This window comes from Salvia hispanica, chromosome 4 (genome assembly GCF_023119035.1).
Source record: "Salvia hispanica cultivar TCC Black 2014 chromosome 4, UniMelb_Shisp_WGS_1.0, whole genome shotgun sequence".
NCBI classification, from domain to species: Eukaryota; Viridiplantae; Streptophyta; class Magnoliopsida; order Lamiales; family Lamiaceae; genus Salvia; species Salvia hispanica.
The window spans coordinates 47391005-47415618 of NC_062968.1; the positions used below are offsets into that span (position 1 = coordinate 47391005).

A 24614-nucleotide genomic window follows, 5' to 3' on the forward strand; every position below is an offset into this window, starting at 1 on the left:
GTGCATATTGTTGTTATAGATATATGTATAGAAATAATAAGTTAATAAAGCAAATATTTGTACAATTATGATTAGAAGGAGTTGGACTAAGCATGCACAAACCGAATCGAACCGCCGGTTTATAACCTAAACCGGAAGTGGCGGTTCAAAATGGGGGAAGGTTCGTCTGTTCAGGTTCAAGAATTTGAGAAACTGGAACGGGCAGATCAAACTGGCGGTTCAACGGTTCAAGTAGGTTTTTCGGCTAGATCCTAAGCTTTTTAGGTGTACTGTTGCATTAAAAGTGTTCAGAAACTGTTGGTTTTTTGTTAGAAACCGGCGGTTTTGGTCATAAACCGTGGACTGAACCGCCAGTTCAGCCTTAAACCGCATGTTTCGGTGGTTAACCGGCTGAAATTTCAAATTTCAATTTAATTTTTTTTAGAGCCCAACACCAAATAATTTTTTTTTAAATCTAATTTTTCCCAGTTTTCTCATATAAATACCCCATTCCCATCATTTCTACTCACCTCATTCTTGTGTTGACAATGTTGATAATGATTTTTCTTCTCAATCTCTATTTTCTACTCTCATTCTCATACTTCAATTTCAATATGTCTTCTTATTGAAATTTACAAGCATATTTAAATATATTGTTTAAGACTTCAAGTCTTTTGTAAATGTTAGTCTCGTTTAAATTTATATCAATAAAATTGCAATTTTCATAGTTATTGTTTGAATTTTATTTACGCATATTTCATAGATAAAATAAAGAGTAAAATGCAAAAAAAAGGAAAAAAAATTGAACCGCCGAATCGGCCCTGAACTGCCTGTTTTAGCTAAAAACCGATTGTTCTGAACCGCCGTCGGAACCTGCAGTTTTGAACCGGAACCGCCTAAACTCTTGCCAGCCCGGTTCAGGTTCAACGATTTTCTAAACCGTGGACTGCTGGTTTCGAACCGGAACAGGCGATTTTTGTACCGTGTGCATACCAAATTTGGACCATTAAATTTCTCAAAAAATAAGGATAAGTAAATGGGGAGGGGAAATAAAATCCAGACCGTTGGCAATCAATTATCAACCTAACTAGATTCGCGCGTAAAAGCGCAATTTCTCTTTGAATCTCCCAATAAATGCGAATAGCTCCCGGGTTTGGGTTTATTTCAGATTTTTCTAGGGTAATAATTCGCGTAGAGGTGTAGGAATTTTTCCCGTCTTTTTTGTACGACCTGCCGGAAGGGAGAATGCGAGAAGGTCTTGTATGTTTGAAGGTGCGGAATGCTGAGGCTTCTTCTGTTTTTCATTTTTATGAAATTGTTGTGGTGCTATTGATTATTTCCGTTTACTTGGTTTTGATACACCGACCTACCAAATATGCAGGATTTAGTCGAAGTTGGACTTTCTGCGAATGCTGTTGGAAAAAAATAGGGGAGAAGGAATTCATCTTGAACTAATTGGTACTTGGATTAGGTTTTTATTGAGTGAAGAATGAAGGCAACCACTAGTTTAATCAGGTCGTCTATGGTTTCTGAAGCTCGGGGAAGACCATAATTTTGGATTGTTTGTTTAATGGAGTGCTTGGGTAAGAAGAGGAAGGGAGTCTAGATTTCAAGGGCTTGGGAACAGGATTTCGATGATCAGACTCGATTGACAGTTCTTTGGTCACATTTGTCGTTGTTCGACAAGGAAGAAGAAGTGCAAGGAGGTAGTTATTTCAAAAATTCTTGATTCAACAAGTAAAGTTGTCAATGGTGTTGCAACTGCCCCAGCATGTGGAATTGCTCATTTGGAATTTTCAGGTAGAGGTCTTGAGACAAAAATTGGCTGTATTGATACAGCAACACAGGTTGGGTAGAAAGAAGAAGATCGATCAAGTTTATGAGATGGATAAAACTTTAGGGAAGGGGAAGTTTGGGTCAGTGGTGTTGTGTCGGAGCAAGGCAACTGGGGCGGAGTTTGCGTGCAAGACTTTGAAGAAAGGGGAGGAGATTGTGCACCGGGAGGTGGAGATACTGCAGCATCTGTCTGGGCATCCTGGCGTCGTGACACTGAAGGCAGTATATGTAGATGCTGAATCTTTTTATTTAGTGATGGAACTTTTCTCTGAGGGACGGTTGCTTGATCAGATGCCTAGAGAAGGTTACCACTCAGAGAAGAAGGCAGCTAATATTATTAAGGAATTGATGTTAGCTGTTCGGTACTGTCATGAGATGGGTGTAGTTCATCGGAATATAAAGCCCGAGAATATCCTGCTCACCACCTGTAGACAGATGAAGCTTGCGGACTTTGGATTAGCTGTGAGGATTTTAGATGGTAATACAACATAGCCTGCTAACATGTATTTCCTCTGTTACTGGGTGCTGCTTTCATATCAATTATGTGCATATGGTTATGAATCTTAATATGTCTTTTAATCCTCATCACATTTCAAACTCACTTTTGTTTAAAAACTGCTCGTCATTCATTAAGCATTATACATCTTTTGCTTTGCTATGTACTTTATTGACTTATAATCCCTTCTGTGATGGTCTCAGAATTGTAATCATCAAATTTAAAGTTGATTCTGTTTTTCTGTGGGATTCTCCCAGGACAATCAGATGGTGCAATTATATTTGTTATGTTGCTTGTTTTATGTGGGTTCTTAACAGGGTGACGATGACAGGATCACAGGACTGTAGGAGTTCATGAGTATAATGTCATGGAAAATTTGTATTTACCTTGTGATTGCAACTTAATCATATGTTGAATGACCTACGGTGTTTTCTTAAAGGTAAACTGAAAACTATTTACCTGTGTTTGGAGTGGGGTGATACTCAGCAGGAGAAATGCTACAACATGATAGTTAAGTGTAACAGTTCATGTTGGGGATGCCTGGATACATACTTTAATATTGAAATGAATGTACTGATGCTTACGCCCTAGTTTCCTTATGCTGCAGGTCAACGCCTAACTGAATATTGTTGAACTCCTGGTTATGTTGCTCCTGAAGTTTTGGTTGGCAATTATTCTGAGAAAGTGGACATTAGGAGTGCCGGCGTCCTTCTCCATGCACTTTTTATCTGGTGTGCTTCCATTTCAAGGGATTCTTTGGACACTGTGTTTCAGGCTATCAAGAAAGATAAATTAGATTTTGTGGGTGGTGCTTGGGAATCTGTATCACAGCCTGCTTGTTATCTGCTATCGATAATGCTGACAAGGAATACCTCAACAAGGCTTACAGCTGATGGGGTTTTAAGTAAGTTCTATGCTATTACTTAGAGATGATTTAATGTCCTCTGTTGATGTTTTTATTAAAAATAATAATTTTGTTATTAAAAGATATGATATTGTTAGCTGTGTGTGCATCTCATGCACATGAAACTTCTGTGCATGTGCAGCATATATGCATGGTACTTATGCCAGTTCTATGGACTTTGCCAGCTCTGGCAAAGCAGCTATCTTTAGAACATATTTATGGAGCTAATTTTGAAAATATTGAGTTGTGATCTACTGATGTCTTAAATTTGATTCAGTAAAGCAGATTTGACCCAAGAGGCTTAAATCTCATACTTTTTAGCTCAAAGGTTGTCAACCACCTTCTCATTTTTTGGGTTTATTTGATTTCATCTCCCCTTTTTCACCAGTTTGGCTTATTTTGCTGGACTTTCTCATCTTGCCGCAGAGGGGGTATGAGCTCTTTTTATTGTGGCTCAACAACATAGCTTGGGTTTGACGAGAACAATCCAGTTTCCTAGGCTACATTTTTAGGATCAGATGAGAGGTTAGAACATCTTAATTGCGAGATATTGATATGTCCACAACAAGTTGCTTTTGATAATTCATGTCTCTATTCCAGATAAGAAGGGTTATTTATCTATATCATTTGTGTTGTCAGGCACTAGACTACTACTGAGCCTCTATAAAAGTATTCTTTTCCTATGTATTTTGTGTGTATTCTAGTGAAAGACATCATATTACAATATTGCATTTTAGTGACATTTGGAGAATATGGGTCATCTATTGTTTTCATAACATTCTCCAAATTTGTTTATGTTCACCTCCTTTCAGCTGGTGAAAGTCAGGATAGTATAATTTTATAGTACCTCATATTGAAAACCAATAGTATCTGCATCCTTTTATTCCTTTTAAATCCACCATTCTTTTTATGTACTAAGTAGTATTCATGCATCGAATGCAAAACCTCTTTTAGAATGACCCATGTGTTGCTTGTAGTTTGGAGCTGAATGTGATTGATTTTACTTGAAACAAATTGCATCAGAATGGATTGCAAGTTTTGGCCTTAGACGATTTATTTCAACATATGATATTATTCTAGCCAACCCTACCTTAATTTCTTGATATTTGCTTCTCCATGGATTTCTTTCTGTACTAAACCATTGTTAAAGAAACCAGCTCTTGATCCAAAGAAGAACTTAGTAAGATTGACATCAAGGCATCTACCTGTTACTCATGGGCCAGAGTCCGAGAGGTAAAGGAATGTATATGACGACAGCCGCAGTGATGGCTCTACCCCAACTTTAGCATCTAGTTGTCGGCGTGAGGAAGAATATGGTGGGCTGGTCGACATACTAGCTGTAGCTATTTCACGTGTTCGTATATCTGAGCCAAAACGAAGCAGGATCTGTAGCCCCTCTAGGCCAATCCAACAAGAATGTTCTGATCATCTCCCTTCCCTGCTGACAGTCGGAGTTTTAAATGTTGCTGGGATGGAAATAACTTATGGTGACACTACCTGACAAGATGGATATCCGTCATGGTTGAAGAATGGTGACATAATTTCTCATGTACATACACTACGGATAACAAGGAATGATTATCGGGTATTCGGGTAGCTAGAATTCTGTAAGTTCTTATCAACCTGGTGATATATTGTGTTCTGGTGAGCCTTACATTGAATATATTATACATATATACCAATCGTTGAGGTTGGCTGAGGCCAAATCTGGAATTTGAAAAGCTAATCTCAACTTCATTTTGCAGAAACCTGGAGCCCTTTCGGTTCTTAAAAAATAGGATCTCTGAAATGTAAACTTATCGTGTTTTTTCAGTAAAGGTGACCGAAGACTAGTAAGAATTGTATTTCGTGATTGCTTCTAGTAAGCGAAAAGTTGCATGTGGGGTTGCTTCTATTGCATATGCTGTATCTCATAAAATAGTTAGTAGCGGCAGCATTTAGTGTAATCGGTTATGACAAATTACAAATTTAAGGCAGAAAATAAGTAGGTCACGCGACTTACATACTCCACTTTGTACATAAAGTAAACCGTAAATTAAAGAAATGTGGGATTTTCAGATCCTTAAGTAACACTCCCTTCTTGAAATCTGCAGCCTATATTGAAAATCACAGGCTTCAATGTCAATAATTTTGAATTTGAGCCATGAACAGGCCCGAGAAGAAGGCGACTCGAGGCTCTCCTCAGAAATGGAATAATCAGTTTGTATCATCATGCTCCCTCTCTTCATCAAAGCTCCTAATCTATGCCCTCGCCGTGTTCGTCCTCTTTCTCGTCGTCTGGCAAATTCAGCAGACCTCCTCTGCTTCCCCATGGTCTCACTGGGACAAAATTCTCAACAACTCATGCCTCACCCCTTCCCACGATGCGCGGGAGGCGATGGCTGACAGACTTCGACAGGCGGTCACTTTCCTCCCTCTCAAGGACCTCAGATACGCAGGCGAGCCCATGAAAGGCCACACGTGGTTCATGAGTTCCTTATACGACATGCAGGAGCAAGGCGAGGTCCAGTACCAGGAGCACCCCGTTGAGGCCACCGGAGGCAGACTCCTCTGCCTCCGCGGCCGTGACAGGCACGACGGCTCCTGGAACTCATACGCTCTAGCCTGGCCCGACGCCCTGCCTCAGAACGCCACACTGAAGGCAGGCATCACGTTCGTGTCATACAACCACTACGACTACCACAACATCTGGCACGGCCTGTCCGCCATGATGTCGTTTGTGGCGTGGCACGTCAAGAGCCAGTGCGAGGCACCTGAGCGCTGGATCTTGTTCCACTGGGGCGAGCTACGCACGACCATGGCGCCGTGGGTGTCCACGCTCCTGGAGGCCACGTTCGGGGGTGCGGTCAAGATCGAGGATTTTGGCAGTGGTGGTGATGATGATGATGATGCTCCGGTTTGCTTCGAGAAGGCGGTGGTGATGCGGCATAATGAAGGCGGGATGTTGACGGAGAAGAGGATGCAGGTGTATGATCTGATGAGGTGCAGGGCGAGGATGTATTGTCAAGTTGGAGGGCGTGATGAGGGGATCAAGGTGGGAGTCACCATGCTAATGAGGGATGGGACGAGGTCTTTCCGGAATGCATCGGCAGTCATCGGGATCTTCGAGGAGGAGTGCCGTCGGGTTCCAGGATGCCGTCTGATGGTAGCTTATCCACACAATCTCACCTTCTGTGAACAGGTGCGTACAAAATGTAAAGTTTTGTAATATTTTAGACTACTTTTAAAGTTAAGTGGAAAATACCAGAATTTGGCTAAAAGTCGTGGTTTTAGAGACCAATATGCGTAACGTGTGCACTGCAGGTGAAGTTGATGAGTGGGACAGACGTGGTGATATCGGCGCACGGGGCGCAGCTGTCGAACATGCTCCTGATGGATCGAAACAGCAGCGTGATGGAGTTGTTTCCAAAGGGATGGAAGGAGATGGCCGGGGTGGGGCAGTACGTGTACCACTGGCTGGCCAGCTGGTCCGGCATGAAGCATGAGGGGGCGTGGCGGGACCCCGTCGGAGATCCCTGCCCCTTCCCCAACGACGAAGCCCGCTGCATGTCCCTTTTCAAGGACGCCAAGATCGGACATAACCACACATATTTTTCACAATGGGGAAGCAATGTCATCAAGGATGTCATCACTAGGAAGGCACTTCAGGATCCTTCTTCTTTTAATCCTGCAGCTGGCCTATGTGGTTGCCACTGATTTTCCCAAATCTTTTTGTTTAATAATTTTATTGAGTTTTAAATTCAGATGATAATAACAAGTTTTCTTCTTTCAATCTGGTATACTATCACGGATATTATAGTTTCTTCTAATTGCCAATTTTTGATTGATGGGTGTAAACGAATTTGCACCCTTCGAATCTTTTAGTTTTAGTTGATGTGAAATCTAGAGCTAACTTTGGACGATTTTTTTGAATTTGACTGGACTCCAAAATGTGGACTACAAGTAAGTGCAAGAAATAATCCGTAATTACAAAAAAAAGGAAAAATATTAATAAGTAGAATGTACCATTAATGTAGAGAAATCATTTCACCGTCAACATAAATGATGGGCCTTTCATCCCTGATCTCATCCTTTTATAACCTTTATAAATGCAATCTCTGTACAATGATATGATTATACTTTCCTTGTTCATAATGTTATTAAGTGAAACAGACAACATTCCAAATTAATAATCGTAATTATGGAATGAATCTTATGTAGAAATGGGCCTATCACAGCCGGGCCCTGACCCAGGTTAACTCACCCATTGAGAATCCATTGTCTTACTATTTTACCTGTTAATAGGAAAAAAATACTAGGAGTACATCAATTATTGGTATTGGTCAATGGATGTTTTTATCACAAACTTTAAATATGATAAAAAAAAATACACTCACTTTGAACTTGTAATAAATTTATCATAATTAAATTTTATGACGAAATTAATCTTGTGTGGCGATCAGGATGTCTACGTCATTTGTCCGTCATTTCCACGTAGTTTATAGGATGAACTAATAATGTTGTAAAAATTACACAGAATTTTGATTGTGGTCAATAAATACACCAACTTATGGATGATTTTGTTTGTAGCTTCTCAAAAATATAAAAAATTTGAACGTGTTCAAAAAATATCAAAATTTGGAAACATAGTGCATATTACTTAGGGGTGGGTAGGTACGGTATACCTTACCGAAACCACCATACCATATACATTACCGCAAATACGGTATGCGAAAAAGTCATACCTTTACCGTACCAAAGTTTTCGGTATACCTTATTTTCGGTATAATGAATTTCCATACCGATACCGTACCTCATTTTCGGTATACCATACCGAAGTGTATACCTTACTTTTGCGGTATACCTGACTTTCAACATCAATTAAAATAGAAAATTAGAGTTTTTAGAATATTATTTATATTTTATAATTTTAAAAAGAAATTAAATATAATTTATTCATAATTATATTTATATTTCACAATAGATTTTATAATTTAAAAATATATAACATATATTTTATGTGTAATTGTGTTTATATTTTTGTGGTATATACCTTAGTTTACGGTATATACCTTAATTTATGGTATATACCGAATATCGGTATGCAACGGTATACCGCAGTATTTGAGAAATCATACCGTTACCTGACCAGAATCTTTTGGTAAGGTATCATACCGCAGTATTTGAGAAATCATACCGCAGTATTTGAGAAATCATACCGAAAATTCGATATTTTTGATATTTTTTCGGTACGATAGGACCAGTATTTTGGTATTTCGGTATTTTTTCTCAATCCTAATATTACATACACACTAATTTATTTATAATTTATACAATTTAAACACCTCTAATAATGTGGATCACATAATCCGCTAACATTTCCATAACCTTTTTTCTTATCTTTCTTATTGTACCATTTTTTTTTCTTTCTCTCTCTTTGTATCAATTGTATACTAAAATCAGTTAAAAAATTTCAATTTTTCCAAAGACGAAATTAGTTTACATTAAAAATAAATTGATGACTAAGTATTATTTTTTACTATCTATTTGATCATTTCGAATTTCACCTCATTTTAGAATATATAAAACGAAACCTAGCAAGATCATTCTACAAGTACCTAGTAAAAAACATTACGGGTCCCTCAAGATTATAACAGGGCAACAACGTTTGTTCCCCCGAAATTGGAACACATGCTGATGTTTTACCAAGACGTATGAAACCCAAAAACCAAAAAAATAAAAACAAAAACAAAAACAAAATAACAAATAAAATTCTGAAAATAAACATAAAAATAAAGACGTCAACCTTCATTAATATAATGCACCTACTGCTTTAACTCTCTTCGCCATCATCATCTCTTATTAGTTATTACTACTGAAGAATGTTCTGCACACTGATCAACTCTATCCACAAAATTCAATTGAATGTTCGTCTTCACACAGAGGCGAAAGGAAGAAAGTCTATGAAAGTTAGCCTCTGCACTGATTATCACACAATTAGTGAAAAATCCAAAAACAGCTGCCCATAATCCTTGAAAATACGCGACAAAGCCGACAATTATCCGATAACACATATCTTCCCCATGTGGGATTATTCCTCACTTACTCTTACTCTTAATCATCATCACCTCCTCTACCATTAAACCTAGCTACTTTCTCTTCTGTGTCTACTCTAAATCCAATCATGTGGGAGTCCGAATCAGATTATCCTCTCTCAACCACCAAAAATGCCCTTCACACTGATGGCTTCGAGCGAAGAGGCCACTCATGGTAACTAATCATTTTTCAATCATCTCTCACCTTTTTATGATATAAAATGGAATCTTTATTTCATATGTAGGTATGTTTCCACTGATATCCCAAGCGACTTCTCAGTTCAGATAGGCGATATCAGCTTCCATTTACACAAGGTAGTTCATTAAATTAGTTTTCTTTCTCCTTTGAATTTGAAATCATTTTTAATTCATCGTTTGCAACTTTCTAGTATCCTCTTCTCTCGCGATGTGCCAAATTGAACAGACTCATCTACGAGTCCCGCGACGCCGCCGAGATCAACAACATATCCTTCGACGATCTCCCCGGCGGCCCCGACGCCTTCGAGCTTGCGGCCAAGTTCTGCTACGGCATCGCCGTCGATTTAGCGGCCACCAACATCTCCGGCCTGAGATGCGCGGCGGAGTATCTTGAAATGACGGAGGATTTGGAGGAAGGAAACCTTGTGTTCAAAACCGAAGCTTTTCTAAGCTACGTAGTCCTATCCTCTTGGAGAGATTCCATAGTAGTACTAAAAAGCTGCGAGAATCTGTCTCCCTGGGCTGAGAATCTCCAAATTGTGAGGAGGTGCAGTGAGTCCATCGCCTGGAAAGCCTGTGCCAATCCCAAGGGAATCCGCTGGCAATACACCGGGAAGCCGAGATCGTCGTCCAGCCCCAAATGGAACGACTCCAGCGCCCCTGTGCCGCCGGATTGGTGGTTCGAGGACGTCTCCATTCTCCGCATCGATCACTTCGTCCGCGTCGTGACGGCGATCAGGGTGAAGGGGATGGTTGCTGAGCTCATCGGAGCTGCCATACTCCACTACGCTACCAAATGGCTGCCTAGTCTGGTGAAGGAGGGCGGGGCCTCCGTGAATTCGCCTGAAAACGAGGCTAATAGCATCAGCAACGGCGGCTGGAAAGGCGGCCTGCACGTGATCGTGGCTGGGAATCAGGAGATCCCGGCCACGGTTCAGGCTAAGGATCAGAGAATGATCGTGGAGAGCTTAGTTAGCATCATCCCTCAGCAGAGAGACTGCGTTTCGTGCAGTTTCCTGCTGAGGCTGCTGAGGATGGCTAACATGCTGAATGTGGCCCCGGCTCTGGTGACGGAGCTGGAGAAGCGCGTTGGGATGCAGTTGGAACAAGCAACATTGTCCGATCTCCTCATCCCTTGCTACAACACCAAGGAGACTATATACGATGTTGATCTGGTTCAGAGGCTTCTCGAGCATTTTCTTGTGCAGGAGCAGTCGAGCCCCACGAGACAGGACACCAAGATGTATGCCTCTGCTCAGAGAGGGAGCAATCTCAATGCCAAGATGAGGGTGGCGAGGCTCGTTGACAGCTACCTCACTGAGGTGGCGAGGGACAGGAACCTGTCCCTCACCAAGTTCCAGGTTCTTGCCGAGGCCTTGCCTGAATCAGCAAGAACCTGTGATGATGGGCTCTACAGAGCTGTTGATTCTTATCTTAAGGTAACATTATTCGGTAATAGTCCCGCTTGTTACTCTCGTTTTATATCTGTCAACTTGATGTGTAGGCGCATCCGACGCTGACAGAGCACGAGAGGAAGAGGCTGTGCCGTGTGATGGAGTGCCAGAAGCTGTCCGTTGATGCATGTATGCACGCTGCACAGAATGAGCGTCTACCTCTGAGAGTGGTGGTGCAGGTCCTCTTCTCTGAGCAGGTTAAGATAAGCAACGCAGTTGCCTTGAAAGAAGGCGGGCAGTCACAGTACCAGCCCATGGTGCCAAACCGGAAGACGTTGCTGGAGGGAACTCCTCAATCATTTCAAGAAGGATGGACAGCGGCAAAGAAGGATATCAACACTCTCAAGTTCGAGCTGGAGACTGTTAAGACCAAGTATTTGGAGCTTCAGAACGATATGGACACGTTGCAGCGCGACTTCAACAAGCTGGCCAAGCCTAAGCAGACGTCGGCATGGACATCCGGATGGAAGAGACTCAGCAAGCTCACTAAGATGACGGACGCCAATGACAATGGAACCCAGCTGCCAACTGCAGAGCACACTAGAAAGACTCCTAGGAGATGGAGAAACTCTATTTCTTGAATTGCTATTGTCGTCGTCGTTGCTGCTTCTGCTGCTATTGTTGTTTCTGTATGTGTTGTGTTTTTAGAGATGCAATATTGGCATTATTTTCATTGTTATTCAAAACTCTCAGTTAAGAAGAAAGTGGCTAGTTAGCAATTCAACTACGTCAAATAGATCAAACACTAGTCCTCCTGTATATATAGTTGTGTGCTGCAAACTGATTCTTGAAAACCATGCTCACAAAGTAGTACACATTTTTTCAATCCACGCATGCTAATGAATAACTACCCTCCTGCCTAAATATGGAAACAATAATATTCCTTAACAGTAACACAACTGCATAGTGCACAAAATCCTATAGAGTTGAAGATGTAGATGTGAAAAATTGCCCAAATTACATACTCCATTTGGTAAGAAAGTGGATATTCAATGGTGGTTGCAATATCAGTTCTCAGCTCAATTCACATCACAAGCATGATGAGTCACCCCACTCAAATCATGTCCAGAAACACAAATATATAGACACATCCAGGAATAAATAGACACTTAACAGACTCTGACAAGACTTCTTATATAATATGAGACAGAAAGTGGGAACACAACTAATCGATGTAACAAGTTGCAAAATATTTATAAATAAAATTAGTACAAAGTATAGCCGCTTTAAACATTAATCATACACCGAAATTCATGCACCACATATATATAAATATCATATCATACAGTGACTATACCTTTTCACTAGATTTGACAAAGTAACTACATTCATGAATCCTTGTTCATGATCACGTGCAGTTAGATTTTTTTTCTGAAAAAGGAAATGGTAAGAGATTGAATTGTTCAATAAGTACTCCTTCAACTTATTCTGTGTAAATTCATGAAATTTATGTGCTTATGTCGTCCAACTTTTTATGATACAATCCACTAGCATCATTTTTGCTTCAACTGGGGTTTGTGACGCTTTTTATTCAACAACTCTAGATTTAAGAAACAAAAATATGCTACTACTGGATTTAACATACACAAAAGTAGATTTAAGATGCACAAAAATAAAGGGTGGAAATAAAATAAGTACATACACACAAAAGATGGTAAAAATAGATTTAAGATGCACAAAAATAAAGGATGGAAATAAAATAAAATAAATACACACACAAAAAACATGGGGTGAGAGAGGCTCGAACTCTCGACCTCAGGATCACTCTTAGCTATGAGACCTACGCGCTAGCCAACTGCGCCACCACCCCTTTATTTTGTTAACCTCTAAAATAATTTCTGTGAGTTGTAATTGTGTATCCAGCTGTAAGTAGGGGACTTCATATCAGATTGTTTTGTATTGGAAAACAGGGACTAAACTGAAGAAGATTTCACATGTAATTTGGACTATATGGCACTTTTTGACAAAATAACTAAAATCGTTTATTCTATAATTGTAGTATATAGATATGTTTGTGTCTGGGCCTATGTGACTGTGTTTGCATTAGTAAGAAATGATGGTCATAAAAGATTTAACTGCTTGACCAACGGGTCGCAGCGCAGTTGGCAGCGCGGAGCTGTGGTGACCATGAGGTCACGGATCCGCTGGGAGACTTTCGGCCTTAATCCGCAAGCCCGGTCGAGCAGGATTAGTCGGATTCGTTCGGTATACCTGTGGTTAAAACCAAAAAAAAAGAAGAAGATTTAACTGCTTGCACATAGTATATTTAATTTGGATCATAAGGGATCTTCCTCTGGACTCTATGTGTGTGTAGTTGCGTGTTTGCGTGAATCCTGTGTTAGTATATGACAAAATCATGGTAAAAAAATACTTAAAAAAACTAAGTACTCGTGTAGATTGAATGAAATTTTAGTTAAGTTCGAATACATTAAAAAATTTATCCATTAGTGTTTTGTTACGTTAATATTGGTGATATATATAAAATCCTCCAGCCATCCCAAGGGAGATGAAGCAGAAAAAATTAAAGAGCAAAATGTACAAAACCAGAATGTCGATCAAATTTGGGCACTTTGGGGAATTAAATGTTAGCTAAACTCAATGTCACAAAACATTGAAAAATGCAGCATACACATGAAATAACATTCCTTATTTCATAAATAACTTTATTTAATTGATATTAACTCAATCAGATGTTTTTTCATTAATTTTAAATGGGTATTATTGATTTAATCACTCATCGTCGTTTATATGGAAAAAATAGCTTTGTAACAAGAAGATAAAGCAAAAAATTAAAGAGCAAAATGTACAAATAAAATCAATGCAAAATACATTTACCAAAAATGCATAAATATACTACACAAAATGACGAAAATGTAATATTATTTACGAATCTATATAGGATCTTACTATGCAGCCAACTACATCTTAAAGTGATAACTAGTATTACCAAACAAACACTTAAAGATGAATTGTCATTCAACTAGATGTTGTAAGTTGTAACGATGCCAATCAGGGTATCGTGATGTCAACTCAATTTTAAATAATGCTAATCAGAGATATTAATAAAATTTAAATTTTATTAGTTATAACTAAATTTTAAAAAATACCTGAAAACTTTGAACTCAATGACTATTTTGATTTAAATAATTTTTATAAGGATTCCAGCGAGATCCTAATGACACATGTTTCGGATGATAAAATTTGATAATGTTTCAATATTTTTGATAATAAGATTAAAATCAACTCATGCTACATATAATGTCATCTTAATACATGTATAATCATTGATTTAACATTTTTACAAACATCGTGTTGAAATCACGATGATCACAAAAACTGTAATATTTTAGAAATGATTAAAATGTTAATTTCCCCAAAACAAATTTCCGCATTACACCACCGGATACTACTAGATCCTTTAGATCTAATGACTAGGAATTGGTAGTAGTTCGACAATTAGCAAATAGTTAAAAATTAATCAAGTCTCTTTATATGTACTTTATATGATATTTGACATAATAGGAACGTGGATATAAGCAAAAATATTCTCAACGGACTAAAGGCATTAAACTAAATTTTTTTTAAAGTACAAAAAATACTTCGAATGTAAATAATAGCGCAAAATTTATAGACTTCTATTAATATTTTCTCCGTAAACCACAACTATACGATTTCTACTATATTTGTTTTTCACAAACCAGGAATATGAAACAAGGACTATATTTTTAATTCACTCTAAGAGCATCTTCAACAAGGAAAGATAAATGAGTAAGGTATATCGTCTATTTACCTTCTTAAAAAATGAAATAATAGTAAATCATTTTTTTAAAAATAAAATAATAGTAAATCGTCTTTATCTCTCCATTGATGAAAAGACAAAAATATCTTCAAAATGAAAAAATGTATAATACCTTCTCAAATATCTCCTTTATAAAAAATAATTTTTCATAAAAAAAATAAATAAATATGATAGTCAGATGAATTTACCTTCCATTTACATCTCCATTGGGAGATGATCTAATATGTACTATGAAAGTATAAATGAACCAAACTCAACCATTTACATCTCCACTGAAGATGATCTAATATGTACTATGAAATTGAAAGTATAAATGAACCAAACTCAAAATAACAGCAAATCCCAGACACATGACCATATTATACTACAACAGTAGATATTTATTACAGCCTCACGAACAGAGACACAAATATTTAAAACCAATAAAAAAAGACAACTGGAAACAAACAATGAGATTTGATGATGATGGATCGAAATCGATGAAGCCCTGCGAGGGTCCCTCCGCACAGATTTTCAAGATGAGCATAATAAAAACCAAGAAAGAGGCGAAATGGTGGGCGGGTCCCTCTATCACCAAACACGCATGCTCACCATCCATGGCGTTTTTCGGACTTAAAAAGGGGGGCCTCCTTCACACCACCATGCTTTCTTCTATCTGCTTTTTACTTTATAATCAAATTTTAATCATTTCAAAGTCAACAATTCTTCCCTCCACCTCAAGACTAATCAAGTAAAGATGGTTGCTTTTATCGACTTAACCCCTTCTTTATTGCCCCACAATCTTCATACTGGCTGCACTATTACACCTAAAAGCAACATCCAAAAGCAAAACCCACCTCATTAACCAAACACGCTCCCCTAATGATGCAACTCAGGGGGTCCACGTGGCCCCCTTCCGTCTCCGGAGGGACTCGGCCTCCGATTTCATAGCTTTCAGGTACGCCACTGCCCCGTCGATTATGGACAGCGGATCGCTCTCGTCCAATCCTGGGATGATGCTCTCGAGCAACTTCAGCGCCTCGCGGATTTTAACCTTCTTGCGGCGGTCATCATCCCCGGAGTACCTCGACCCCATTTCATCTCCCTCGTAACTGTGTGGCAGCCGCCTCCTGCTAGTCTCAAATGATGATTTCTCGTCCCTTATATCGAGCAGCCTTTTCCTTTTCGAAGACTTGTGATCAGCTCGCGCTACTTCTTCTGTTAGTTCGTCGAGGCTGAGTGGCAGGGAGTGCCCCGTGCTAGTCACTTCATCGTCCTCATCACTGTCAGAGTAGAGCAGAGCGTTGATCTCATCAGTATCTTCATCCATCTCACCCTTCCCGTAGGAGGGATGGTTTTCATCCCATTTTTCTTCGACCACGGGTTTTTTTGAGATGCAGTGGTTGACATGAGCGTCTACTTTTGCAAACGAGCCATTAGCGCTGGCGGGAGTCTTGGACAAAAACATCCGGTTGAGGGTAGAAAATGAAGGACTGAAGAACAGTCTGGTGTGATTTTTAGACTGATCAAAGATAAGGAACCTCCTCTGAGGAGCACCAACTGGCTTCCTATCTACGACCCCAGGGCAACAGGGCATGGTACAATGTGAGCCTTTCCGATAAGGGTCACCAGTAGCATAGCGTATATTGCAGTGAGGTGGCCGGAACCCGACGACTGCACCTTGTTGGCCTGCGTTCAAGCTAGGTGAATCAGAAGCATACTGTTCTATAAAGGCATCATTGGCAGTAGTTCTCTGGCAGTAGTACATTCCCATATAATCCGTATATGATGAATTCCGAGCAGTGAACTTTTGATGCGCCTGAGACTCTTTGGCTGTGGCCATCTGGCCAAATAAGCTACTCCCCTAGCAGTGCATGATACCGGTAATTAGAAAGATGAAACAAATCAAGAAAACTAAGCATGAATACAAATCAAGAAAGAAAACATACCAGAAAAACGTACTTGTACTCTAGTCCGGCAAGTGGCTATCCAATATGCAAAACAAAAGAATAAAAACAAAACTATGGAGTATTTGCTAGATCGATTTTTGACAAATGGAAAACGGGAACAGGTCTACGTGACAGGTTTCAGCAAGTGACGAAAATATTCAGCCTGGAGAAGACATTAAGGGCGGAAAATCAGAAGCTCTTCTTTTATGCAAAGAAAGTAGAATTTGCAACACCAGAGAAAAATCAACAACAAAACTTAGAAAGAATCAGATAACAAACCTGGCAATTCTGCAAAGGTTGAAAGCATGCTATTACTCTAACTATAATGGTTGTTCTCCCAGAAATTCCACTCTCATGTTTAAGTGCCCTGAATCTCGTCTGGCTCGCTGCTTGGCACACCATAACTACTTTCGACTCTTGATGTATTTCACAAAGAGATTATAAACGCAGATGAACGAACAAACAGCTAACAACACGAAAGGAGGCGACTAAAATGGAAACAAAGTTGAAGGTGGGCTAGAAATTCTAATTGATCAACTACCCAAACTCAAACAGAATCTAACAGAAACAGGAAGATGAAGTACTTAAACAGCTAACACTACGGATGAAGATTGAAATAAACCACAAGTAGTTTTCCAGAGCAAATCTTATAGAATGTAGAAAAAACAAGAAGACAAAGGGAAGTGATTTGATCCCATCATGGATAGATAAGCTAACAATTAGTGTGTGGGATTGTTTTTTAGCTCAAGTGAATGAATAACAAGTTATAGAATAACCCTGCAATACAAATTCAAGGAGATAACAAATCGAAAAACGTCGATTGACAGAATCCACCAATGCATACTGGTGTGCACTTATATCCCCAGGTAGTACGATGGAAGCCTGAAACACCAGCAAAACTTTTCAGAACAAACAATTGACAGTATAAGAATCGGATTGTTATTACATATTTACAATGCACATATTAGTGTTTATATGAATCATGAAAAGCAGAGGCAAATATTAAATCCGTAGTCTAACAATTCCTGTTTCACTTTTCTCATCCAGATCAAATCATAAGCTTCGAGCACATTATCTTTTATATTATCTTCAAAAGATTCGGCTGTCGAGCGTGCAACTACTAAAACATATATTTTGAAAATTTCTTTAACTCCAAGCCTATAATAAAAAAATAGTCACAACAAACGTGAGAAATACCAATTGTTTAGCAACAAAGAACGGTACCTGAAAAAAAAATATTTTCTAAAATCGATGAAATTTATTTTCTAACTTAAATACCCGTATATTTATTGCTAAATCTTCAGAATCAATTTGCACACAAACGAAAGTGTGTATATGAGAGCTAAAGATTGATACAGCGCCCAAATCTACGTACAATTCAGTTGTGTGTCGATAATTTGAAGCAATCAAAACTAGGTAAAACAGAGAAAGGAGAAATCAACAAGTGGAAAAAACAGAACAAAATCTGTTGACAGAGCTGAAAAGGGGGCGAGAGAATTGGGAAAACTTACAGATCGCGTATCAAAAAAAGTAAGAAAGTTGTAGAGATGAAGTGAGGAAGGAAGAGGGAATGGTGGTTGTGACAAATGATGGGTAGTGAGGAATTGGATGTGGTAAACAGTAGTTGGATGGATATCTGCTCAAAGTAGCCACTAAACATTTAGGGCTCTTTTTATAGGGGGGGATGGAATATAACCTGATTGTTAATTTGGTTAAAATTTGACTAAAGTCGATTTTTTTTTTTTAATCTTAAACATATGCAGATTTTAGATCCAGAATATTATCTTTTAAATTATTCATGCTCTCACAAATAAAAATGGTTTTGAATTATTTCATTCCTCACAGATAAAAATGAGTTACATTCAATAACCGTTAATTTGATTTTGACCGGATTAAGTTAATAATTATATTTTATTAATGTCTAATGTCTAATTAACCCGAAACTAAATTTTTAAGTTAATCATTTTTCCAAGAATGATTTTAAAAAAAAATAAAAATAAAAAATGAATTGTCGCCTCTCCTTCCTCTCTCTTCACAATTCCTAAATTGAATCGCTGGCCCTCTCCCTCTTCACAATTGGAAAACTAAAACTCTCACATTCGGTCTCAGGCAGTGATATTGAAGAAGTCACGGTGTCGTCTTCGTTGATTGGCTCACACCACTTGAAAAACGACAATCTTTTCTCTCACAAACAAAGTATAGCTTTCTCCTTATTGGTTTTCCAAGAGTGTTCGACGATTCAAAGTGAAGCCCGATTCTTGCAATGACAAAATTCATACCGGAATCGCAGATCACGTCCACCGCCACTCTCACCGGTCTCTCTACTGTAGTTCGATCGGTTCATGGTTGGCGACATTGGGTTGGTTCTTGCAAGAACTAGGGCTCCTCTCCACTATGAACTAAGGAAGAAGATGAATGAGAAAAAGAATGTAAAATTAGAACTAGGGTTGCGGCGCGTTTATAAAAGACAAGCAATTCTTTTTTAAAAAAAAATCGAATAAAATTAGTATTTTTTTTAAAAAAGAATAAAATTCAAATATAAACTCTTAATCCGATCAAAATCAAATTAACAGTTGTTGACTGTTAATTTTAAACAGTGCCGTCCAATTTGGACTAAATGTCCCATTTTTATTTGTGAGGGACGGAATAATTCAAAGGGTATAGTACTATTTTGGTCCTAAACATATGGCTGATTTACGATTTTGATCCAAAATATTCACTTTTTGAAAATCGAATCCAAAACGTACGAAAACGCTATCGTTTACATCCTTTTTTACGGTTCCGTCAATTCTTGACGGTCAACCATTAATTATCCCAATTTTGACTGGATTAGACTTAATATGAGATTATTAGTAAGTTAATATATGCTAAATATTTTGCTAAATAATTCAATTTTTAATATTTTGAATTTGAAAAATAAATCTTCCAAATTCACCTAAAATATCACTGTGTTCATTTGAGGAACAATGAACCGTCACAGTCTCTCTTGTCTATCTTCTCTCTTGTCACTCTCCTAAGAACAAGAACCCTAGTTCCGATTCCAACAAGAACAGGCCTATTCCGACTGATTATTGTTGGTTGCCATGAGTTAGAAGTCGCCCTACCCTAACTCCCGCTCCAGCGACGGTCTTGTCGATGTGAAAAAATATATGCGAGGAAGAGGAAGTCTGCACATGGGCATCCGCCTAACACCGAAGATGGTTCGTCGGCTACTGGTAGTTCTGAAAAGAACGATTCTTCGAAGGACCATTCAACTGTGAGTGGTAAAGGGTGTTATGTGGACTTGGTGTTGGGGAACCAGGCGACAGGGGACCATTTTTCTTGTCTGTAAATGTTTATGACTAAGCTGATATGTTTAGCATAAGTATTGGACCAATATATTATCTTATACTCCTCCGTCCCATGTTACTTTCACTTTTACTTTTCGGCTCGTCACAAACTCCTTACACTATTTATAGTTTAAGTTAGAATTAATGTATTTAATTAATATATTAGTTTAAGTTAAGAGCTCTTTTATTAAGTGATGTCTCATAACACTTAAAATTCTAATTTAATTGCACTAAAAAATCAATCCCAAATTTACGGCCTAAAATGAAAAGTGCGAGTAACATGGGACGCAGGGAGTATTGTTTAGCTATGATGACTGATATCATTATACATGTATGTGATGCACTTTTTATTAACACTAAATAAACCTGCAAGTATACATAGTATATATAGTATAGCTAAAGGTTAGTACCGGATATCGAACATGGGGAAGACGAACACAAAGTGTCTATCCTCTAATAAGACTCAAATACTATCTGGGAAAACAAGTGGGTTTTGAAAACTTTTGGAAAACTAAAAACAATAGAAAGCATAGACCAACTAAAAGCGAATAAAACACGGAGAAAGACGATAGAGATAAGGGAATCCCAGGGATGTGTGTTCACAGTTATGGTTATACAAAATTCCAACTACAATACCCTAGCACAATTGTTACTTTGATAGAACGAGTCACCTAGCTTATGCTCATGGGATACAAACGTTGATTACAAGATTAGGGTTGTCAAACCTAACACGTAACTCCAAAAAGCTCCTAAGACCCTTGAAAAGTTCTCACTCTCAATTAACAGTGCCGTTTTAAGGGAAGCTAACTGTAGCGTCTACTAAGTGAATCTAACTCGCTAGAACTCTGTCACAGTTATGAAGCAAGTTATATTAAATCATACACAATTGTGTCACTCAATCATGCAGCATCAAAACTACTTAGGGAAGAAACAAAGTAAAAACAAAACGGATATTAAATAGAAAAAAGAATTTGTATAACCAAAGTCGTTACTAACACATCCCTAGAATCCTATGAGTTTAGTTACACATAATTTTTATTTTAAAAAAAAAAACTCCTATATAAAGGAGGAAATTACAAATAAACTCCTAAAAAAGGAGAAAATTACAACTGATGTCAAGAGAGCTCGAACTCGGCACCTCATACATTGATGTCTAAGCTCCTTGCCACTAGGACAAAGGCTCTAAAAACATAGATTGAAGGGAAGACAATTTGAACATAAAACTAAAACAAATAAAACCCGTAGGTTGAATCCTTGTCGTTCTTGATGTTCTTGAAATCCTTTTCCAACTCCTTGCACCAATGAAATACTCTAGGTCTTGATCTCTATGAAGTATTTTGCAAGTAGAAGTTCTCTCTTTTTGATGAAGCTTGAAGTCTTATTTATAGGGGAAAGCCATTCCTTGTTGTAGAAGGAAAAAATCTCCAAAATATGGTAAATCTGGGCGCAAATCTAGGGCTTCTCGGATTCGCCGCCTTTCTCTCGGCGGGCCGCCGCACCTTGGCCGACGGTCGCCGCGTTGGAGTCCAGAGAGTCTGTTCCCTCGGCGGCGGACCGCCGCACGTCTTCCGGCGGTCGCCGGACGAGACTTCTCTTCCAAGCACATTTTTCCGAGGTGGACCGCTGCATTGATCTGCCCGCTGGCGCGCTGCGGTCGCCGCACACATCCGCGGCGGTCGCCGGTCGCCGTCTGACTCAGATTTCCAAACTTGGCGTTTTGACTCCCTTTTTCGGATCAATTATGCACATTTCTCAAAAAACACGTCTAAGTACCAAAATAGACAAAATATGCAAATAATGGACGTGTAGAGTGACTTTGACATTAAAAACGAACCAAATAATGGCCTTAAAACTGTGCAAAATCCGAGTGTATCAACTTTCCCAAACTTATATTTTTGTTTGTTCTCGAACAAAACAATAAAGACACAAGAATAGACGCACGGAATGCACAAGGACTAGATGTCATAATTGCCTCAAAAGATGGAAGAACAGTTTAAACATGTATTAACGCAATCAAATCAAGCAAGGCTTATTGTGCACTTTCATTACTAACTCGTGGAACAACTTGAATTCAAGCCCTCGCATGTGACAAACTTCCAAAGATGGGAAGTGTTCTCTCACTCTTAAAGTGTATAAGGATAATGTGTATATAAGCACTCAAATCATGCATCATGCAAAGTTTACCATAGGCTTGCTCAAAGTCTAATCCCTCCTCTACTAAATGTGATTAAGCTTCAAAAGTCCGAAAGGTCTTTATCTTTGGTTGTAATGTAGGCTCTTTGGTAGGTGAGGAATATTTGGCTAAAAAGTGACTTAAAAATAAAAATATCCCAAGTAGAGTAAAGATAACTCAACTTTTCTAAACCCAAGACACTATTAACACTTTATTTATTTCTCCTTCAACTCACTTTCCAATCCTTTGATTTTCTTTTCTTTTCACAACCTTTCACACATTTCTTTCTCTTTTTTTTTTCTCTTTTTCTTTTTCTTTCTTACACATCCTTTTTTTTTTCTAAGATCAAGCACATATTTGGATTTTTTCTCAATTTCACAACTTGTACTTTTCTTTACATTAAGCACACCACTTTTTATACTTTCTCCTTATCTCTCCAATTCCTTTACAAAATAAGATAGCAAAAACTAACTAACCCAAGGAATTGTCCCCATTACTTTGGCTTCCAAAGGATAGGCTTAAAGGCTCAAAATTGGCTCCAAATGGAAAAATTTTGAAATTTTGAGAAGGTCAATATTTTGGACAAAAGTAGGCTAAGAAAAGATGACCAATCATCCTCCTAAATCAACTTAAACACTATGTAGACTTAGGCAAGACTAGGAGCAAGTTCTAGAAACAAATACATGAATGCAGATAAATCACACAAGAATGAAATATAGGCTCAAATCCTCACAAGGTATAAAGCATGATTCAAGGCGAACAAGCAATTCACTAATTATGCACCTTTTCACCAAACCATCAAATCAAAACGTTAAGCCACACTTAAACATAGATGGAATGTAATATCATTGGCAACTCGATCTAAAGTGTGTCCATATGCATGCGTGTTTCTAAGTTCTTCATGTTAAGTTCACGACATGGATTCAAGAAAACATTTTTAGAACACAAAATTCACCTACGAGGTTTTGAAAAACAAAAACAAAAAACTTACAACAAAAGGAAAAATCCTAAACTCACGGTCCACCACTTCATCCCCCCAAACTTATTTACAACAAAGTGTAAAATAAGTTTGCAGAGTCGGTAGGGACGTGAGTGAACTACTGAAAAAAACGTACCTTGAAAATTCTTGCGTCGAGGCTTGACCGGGTGAAAGTTTAGAAACTTTGGAAAAATCGCGCTGGAAAAATACGCCCAGGCGGCGGCCCGCCGCAGCATGTCCGGCGGTCGCCGCGCGACAACAGAATGTTCTAGCGAGCAGGTGGTGGACTGCCGCAGCACATGCGGCGGTCGCCGCAGAGAGGTCAGAGCCTTGAGGGTGCCGTATCTCGCACCGACAACTTCTTCCACATAGCCTTATGCTCGTCCGAGGCAAGGTGTTGCTAACACCGTAGTTCTTCGCATTCTCGGGCTTTCCTTTTGATCCCATGTTCCTACAAACGAGAAATACAACAATTAGACTGTGTACCAATAATGGGAAATCAAAGGTTACCCCAAACTTGCACTCCTATAAGCAATACCAAAGAATCAACATGTAAGTGCAAGCTTAGGTGTACAAAACTTCCTAGATGGTAGCATGGAAACATGTAGAACATAAACATCCAAACTAGGAAACACAAATCCATCCCCCAACGTGAATTCATCCCCCATGCAGAGACGTATCAACAATAAATCAATACATATCAACAATCTCTATAGGATACTCAAGTATTGCAATTCATGGAGATAATAATAGCCTCACAATGCTATGAACATGATTGCAACATAAAAAATAACTAGAAAAAAGAAGGAATCACTATTCACAAAGCTTCAAAACTATCACCAAAACACAATATCACCATGGAAATCCACAAATAAGCATACACAATCATCCCCCATCATAAAATAAGAGTTTTCACCGAACAATTCATCCAAAACATGCTTAAATCCATGGAAGAAGTAGAACAAAACTCAGAAATTTAGTTAGGATGCATACCTTGTGTTGATTGAGAATTGGAGATGAAGAACTCTAAACTTGAAGACAATTGAGAGAATTATGGTGTGGGTGTGTGAAATTGGTGAGTTATAAAGGGGGTTGTGTGCAAGGAAGGAATTTGAGAAGGAATGGGAGAAGGAATGGAAAACATACCTTTTATAACTGCATTCCCGTCTCTGGACTGTGCGCGGTGGTTGCCGCATGCTGCGCGGCGGGCCGCTGCATGGGCGTTTAAAATAGCGGTTCGTGGCGGGCCACCGCAGCCCGTTCAGCGGTTTATCCGGCCCGCCCTAAGCCTGCCCTAAGCCCGACCTATCCTGCATATGTGAAAACACGTGTGGCGACCGCCGTGTTAAGTGCGGCGATCGCCACGTGTAATTAATTTTTTTTTAAACAAAAACAACAAAAAAAACAAAAATAAAGAAAATAAATCAACGAAAAATTGGGTTGCCTCCCAACAAGCGCTTTTGTT

At 38.7% G+C, this 24614-nt stretch overlaps 3 protein-coding genes, 1 non-coding gene and 1 pseudogene across 6 annotated transcripts; 3 read left to right on the forward strand and 2 right to left on the reverse strand.

Annotated features, from left to right (window-relative positions):
- Window positions 1-150: 150 nt before the first annotated feature.
- Window positions 151-3712, forward strand: LOC125221239 (annotated as a pseudogene).
- A 12-nt stretch (window positions 3713-3724) lies between these two features.
- Window positions 3725-6987, forward strand: LOC125219134. The gene is made up of 3 exons (XM_048121015.1): window positions 3725-3740; window positions 4373-6396; window positions 6519-6987. Exons 2-3 carry the CDS (start codon window positions 5359-5361, stop codon window positions 6909-6911), a joined length of 1431 nt encoding a protein of 476 aa, XP_047976972.1. The 5' UTR covers window positions 3725-3740; window positions 4373-5358; the 3' UTR covers window positions 6912-6987.
- Window positions 6988-9054: 2067 nt separating this feature from the next.
- LOC125185644 (root phototropism protein 3-like) lies at window positions 9055-11660 on the forward strand. Its single transcript, XM_048082207.1, has 4 exons — window positions 9055-9464; window positions 9535-9604; window positions 9679-10926; window positions 10992-11660. Exons 1-4 carry the CDS (start codon window positions 9379-9381, stop codon window positions 11520-11522), a joined length of 1935 nt encoding a protein of 644 aa, XP_047938164.1. The 5' UTR covers window positions 9055-9378; the 3' UTR covers window positions 11523-11660.
- A 1007-nt stretch (window positions 11661-12667) lies between these two features.
- TRNAM-CAU lies at window positions 12668-12751 on the reverse strand. Its single transcript is given in 2 exon segments — window positions 12668-12703; window positions 12714-12751. It is a non-coding gene; the product is annotated as a tRNA-Met (tRNA).
- Window positions 12752-15070: 2319 nt separating this feature from the next.
- Window positions 15071-18332, reverse strand: LOC125222778 (transcription factor bHLH143-like). 3 transcript variants are annotated; one of them, XM_048125582.1, is made up of 4 exons: window positions 18180-18332; window positions 16948-17550; window positions 16669-16831; window positions 15071-16575 (listed from the first exon to the last, which is right to left on the reverse strand). In XM_048125582.1, the coding sequence occupies exon 4, from the start codon at window positions 16560-16562 to the stop codon at window positions 15612-15614; it is 951 nt and encodes a 316-aa protein (XP_047981539.1). In that variant the 5' UTR covers window positions 16563-16575; window positions 16669-16831; window positions 16948-17550; window positions 18180-18332; the 3' UTR covers window positions 15071-15611. The 3 variants fall into 3 exon arrangements, with proteins under 3 accessions (XP_047981539.1, XP_047981537.1, XP_047981538.1); XM_048125580.1 differs by having other exon boundaries at window positions 15071-16583; XM_048125581.1 differs by lacking the exon at window positions 18180-18332 and adding an exon at window positions 18044-18061 and having other exon boundaries at window positions 15071-16583.
- Between the last annotated feature and the right edge of the window lie 6282 nt (window positions 18333-24614).

What these genes read in the sequence shown, in the direction of transcription:
- LOC125219134 (XM_048121015.1), top strand. Translation starts at nt 5,359, where the DNA reads ATGAACAGGCCCGAGAAGAAGGCGACTCGAGGCTCTCCTCAGAAATGG. An exon ending in ATCTCACCTTCTGTGAACAG is followed by an intron (nt 6,397 to 6,518) that starts GTGCGTACAAAA and finishes TGTGCACTGCAG; the next exon opens with GTGAAGTTGATGAGTGGGAC.
- LOC125222778 (XM_048125582.1), bottom strand. Translation starts at nt 16,562, where the DNA reads ATGGCCACAGCCAAAGAGTCTCAGGCGCATCAAAAGTTCACTGCTCGG.
- LOC125185644 (XM_048082207.1), top strand. Translation starts at nt 9,379, where the DNA reads ATGTGGGAGTCCGAATCAGATTATCCTCTCTCAACCACCAAAAATGCC. An exon ending in GAGCGAAGAGGCCACTCATG is followed by an intron (nt 9,465 to 9,534) that starts GTAACTAATCAT and finishes TTTCATATGTAG; the next exon opens with GTATGTTTCCACTGATATCC. An exon ending in TCAGCTTCCATTTACACAAG is followed by an intron (nt 9,605 to 9,678) that starts GTAGTTCATTAA and finishes GCAACTTTCTAG; the next exon opens with TATCCTCTTCTCTCGCGATG.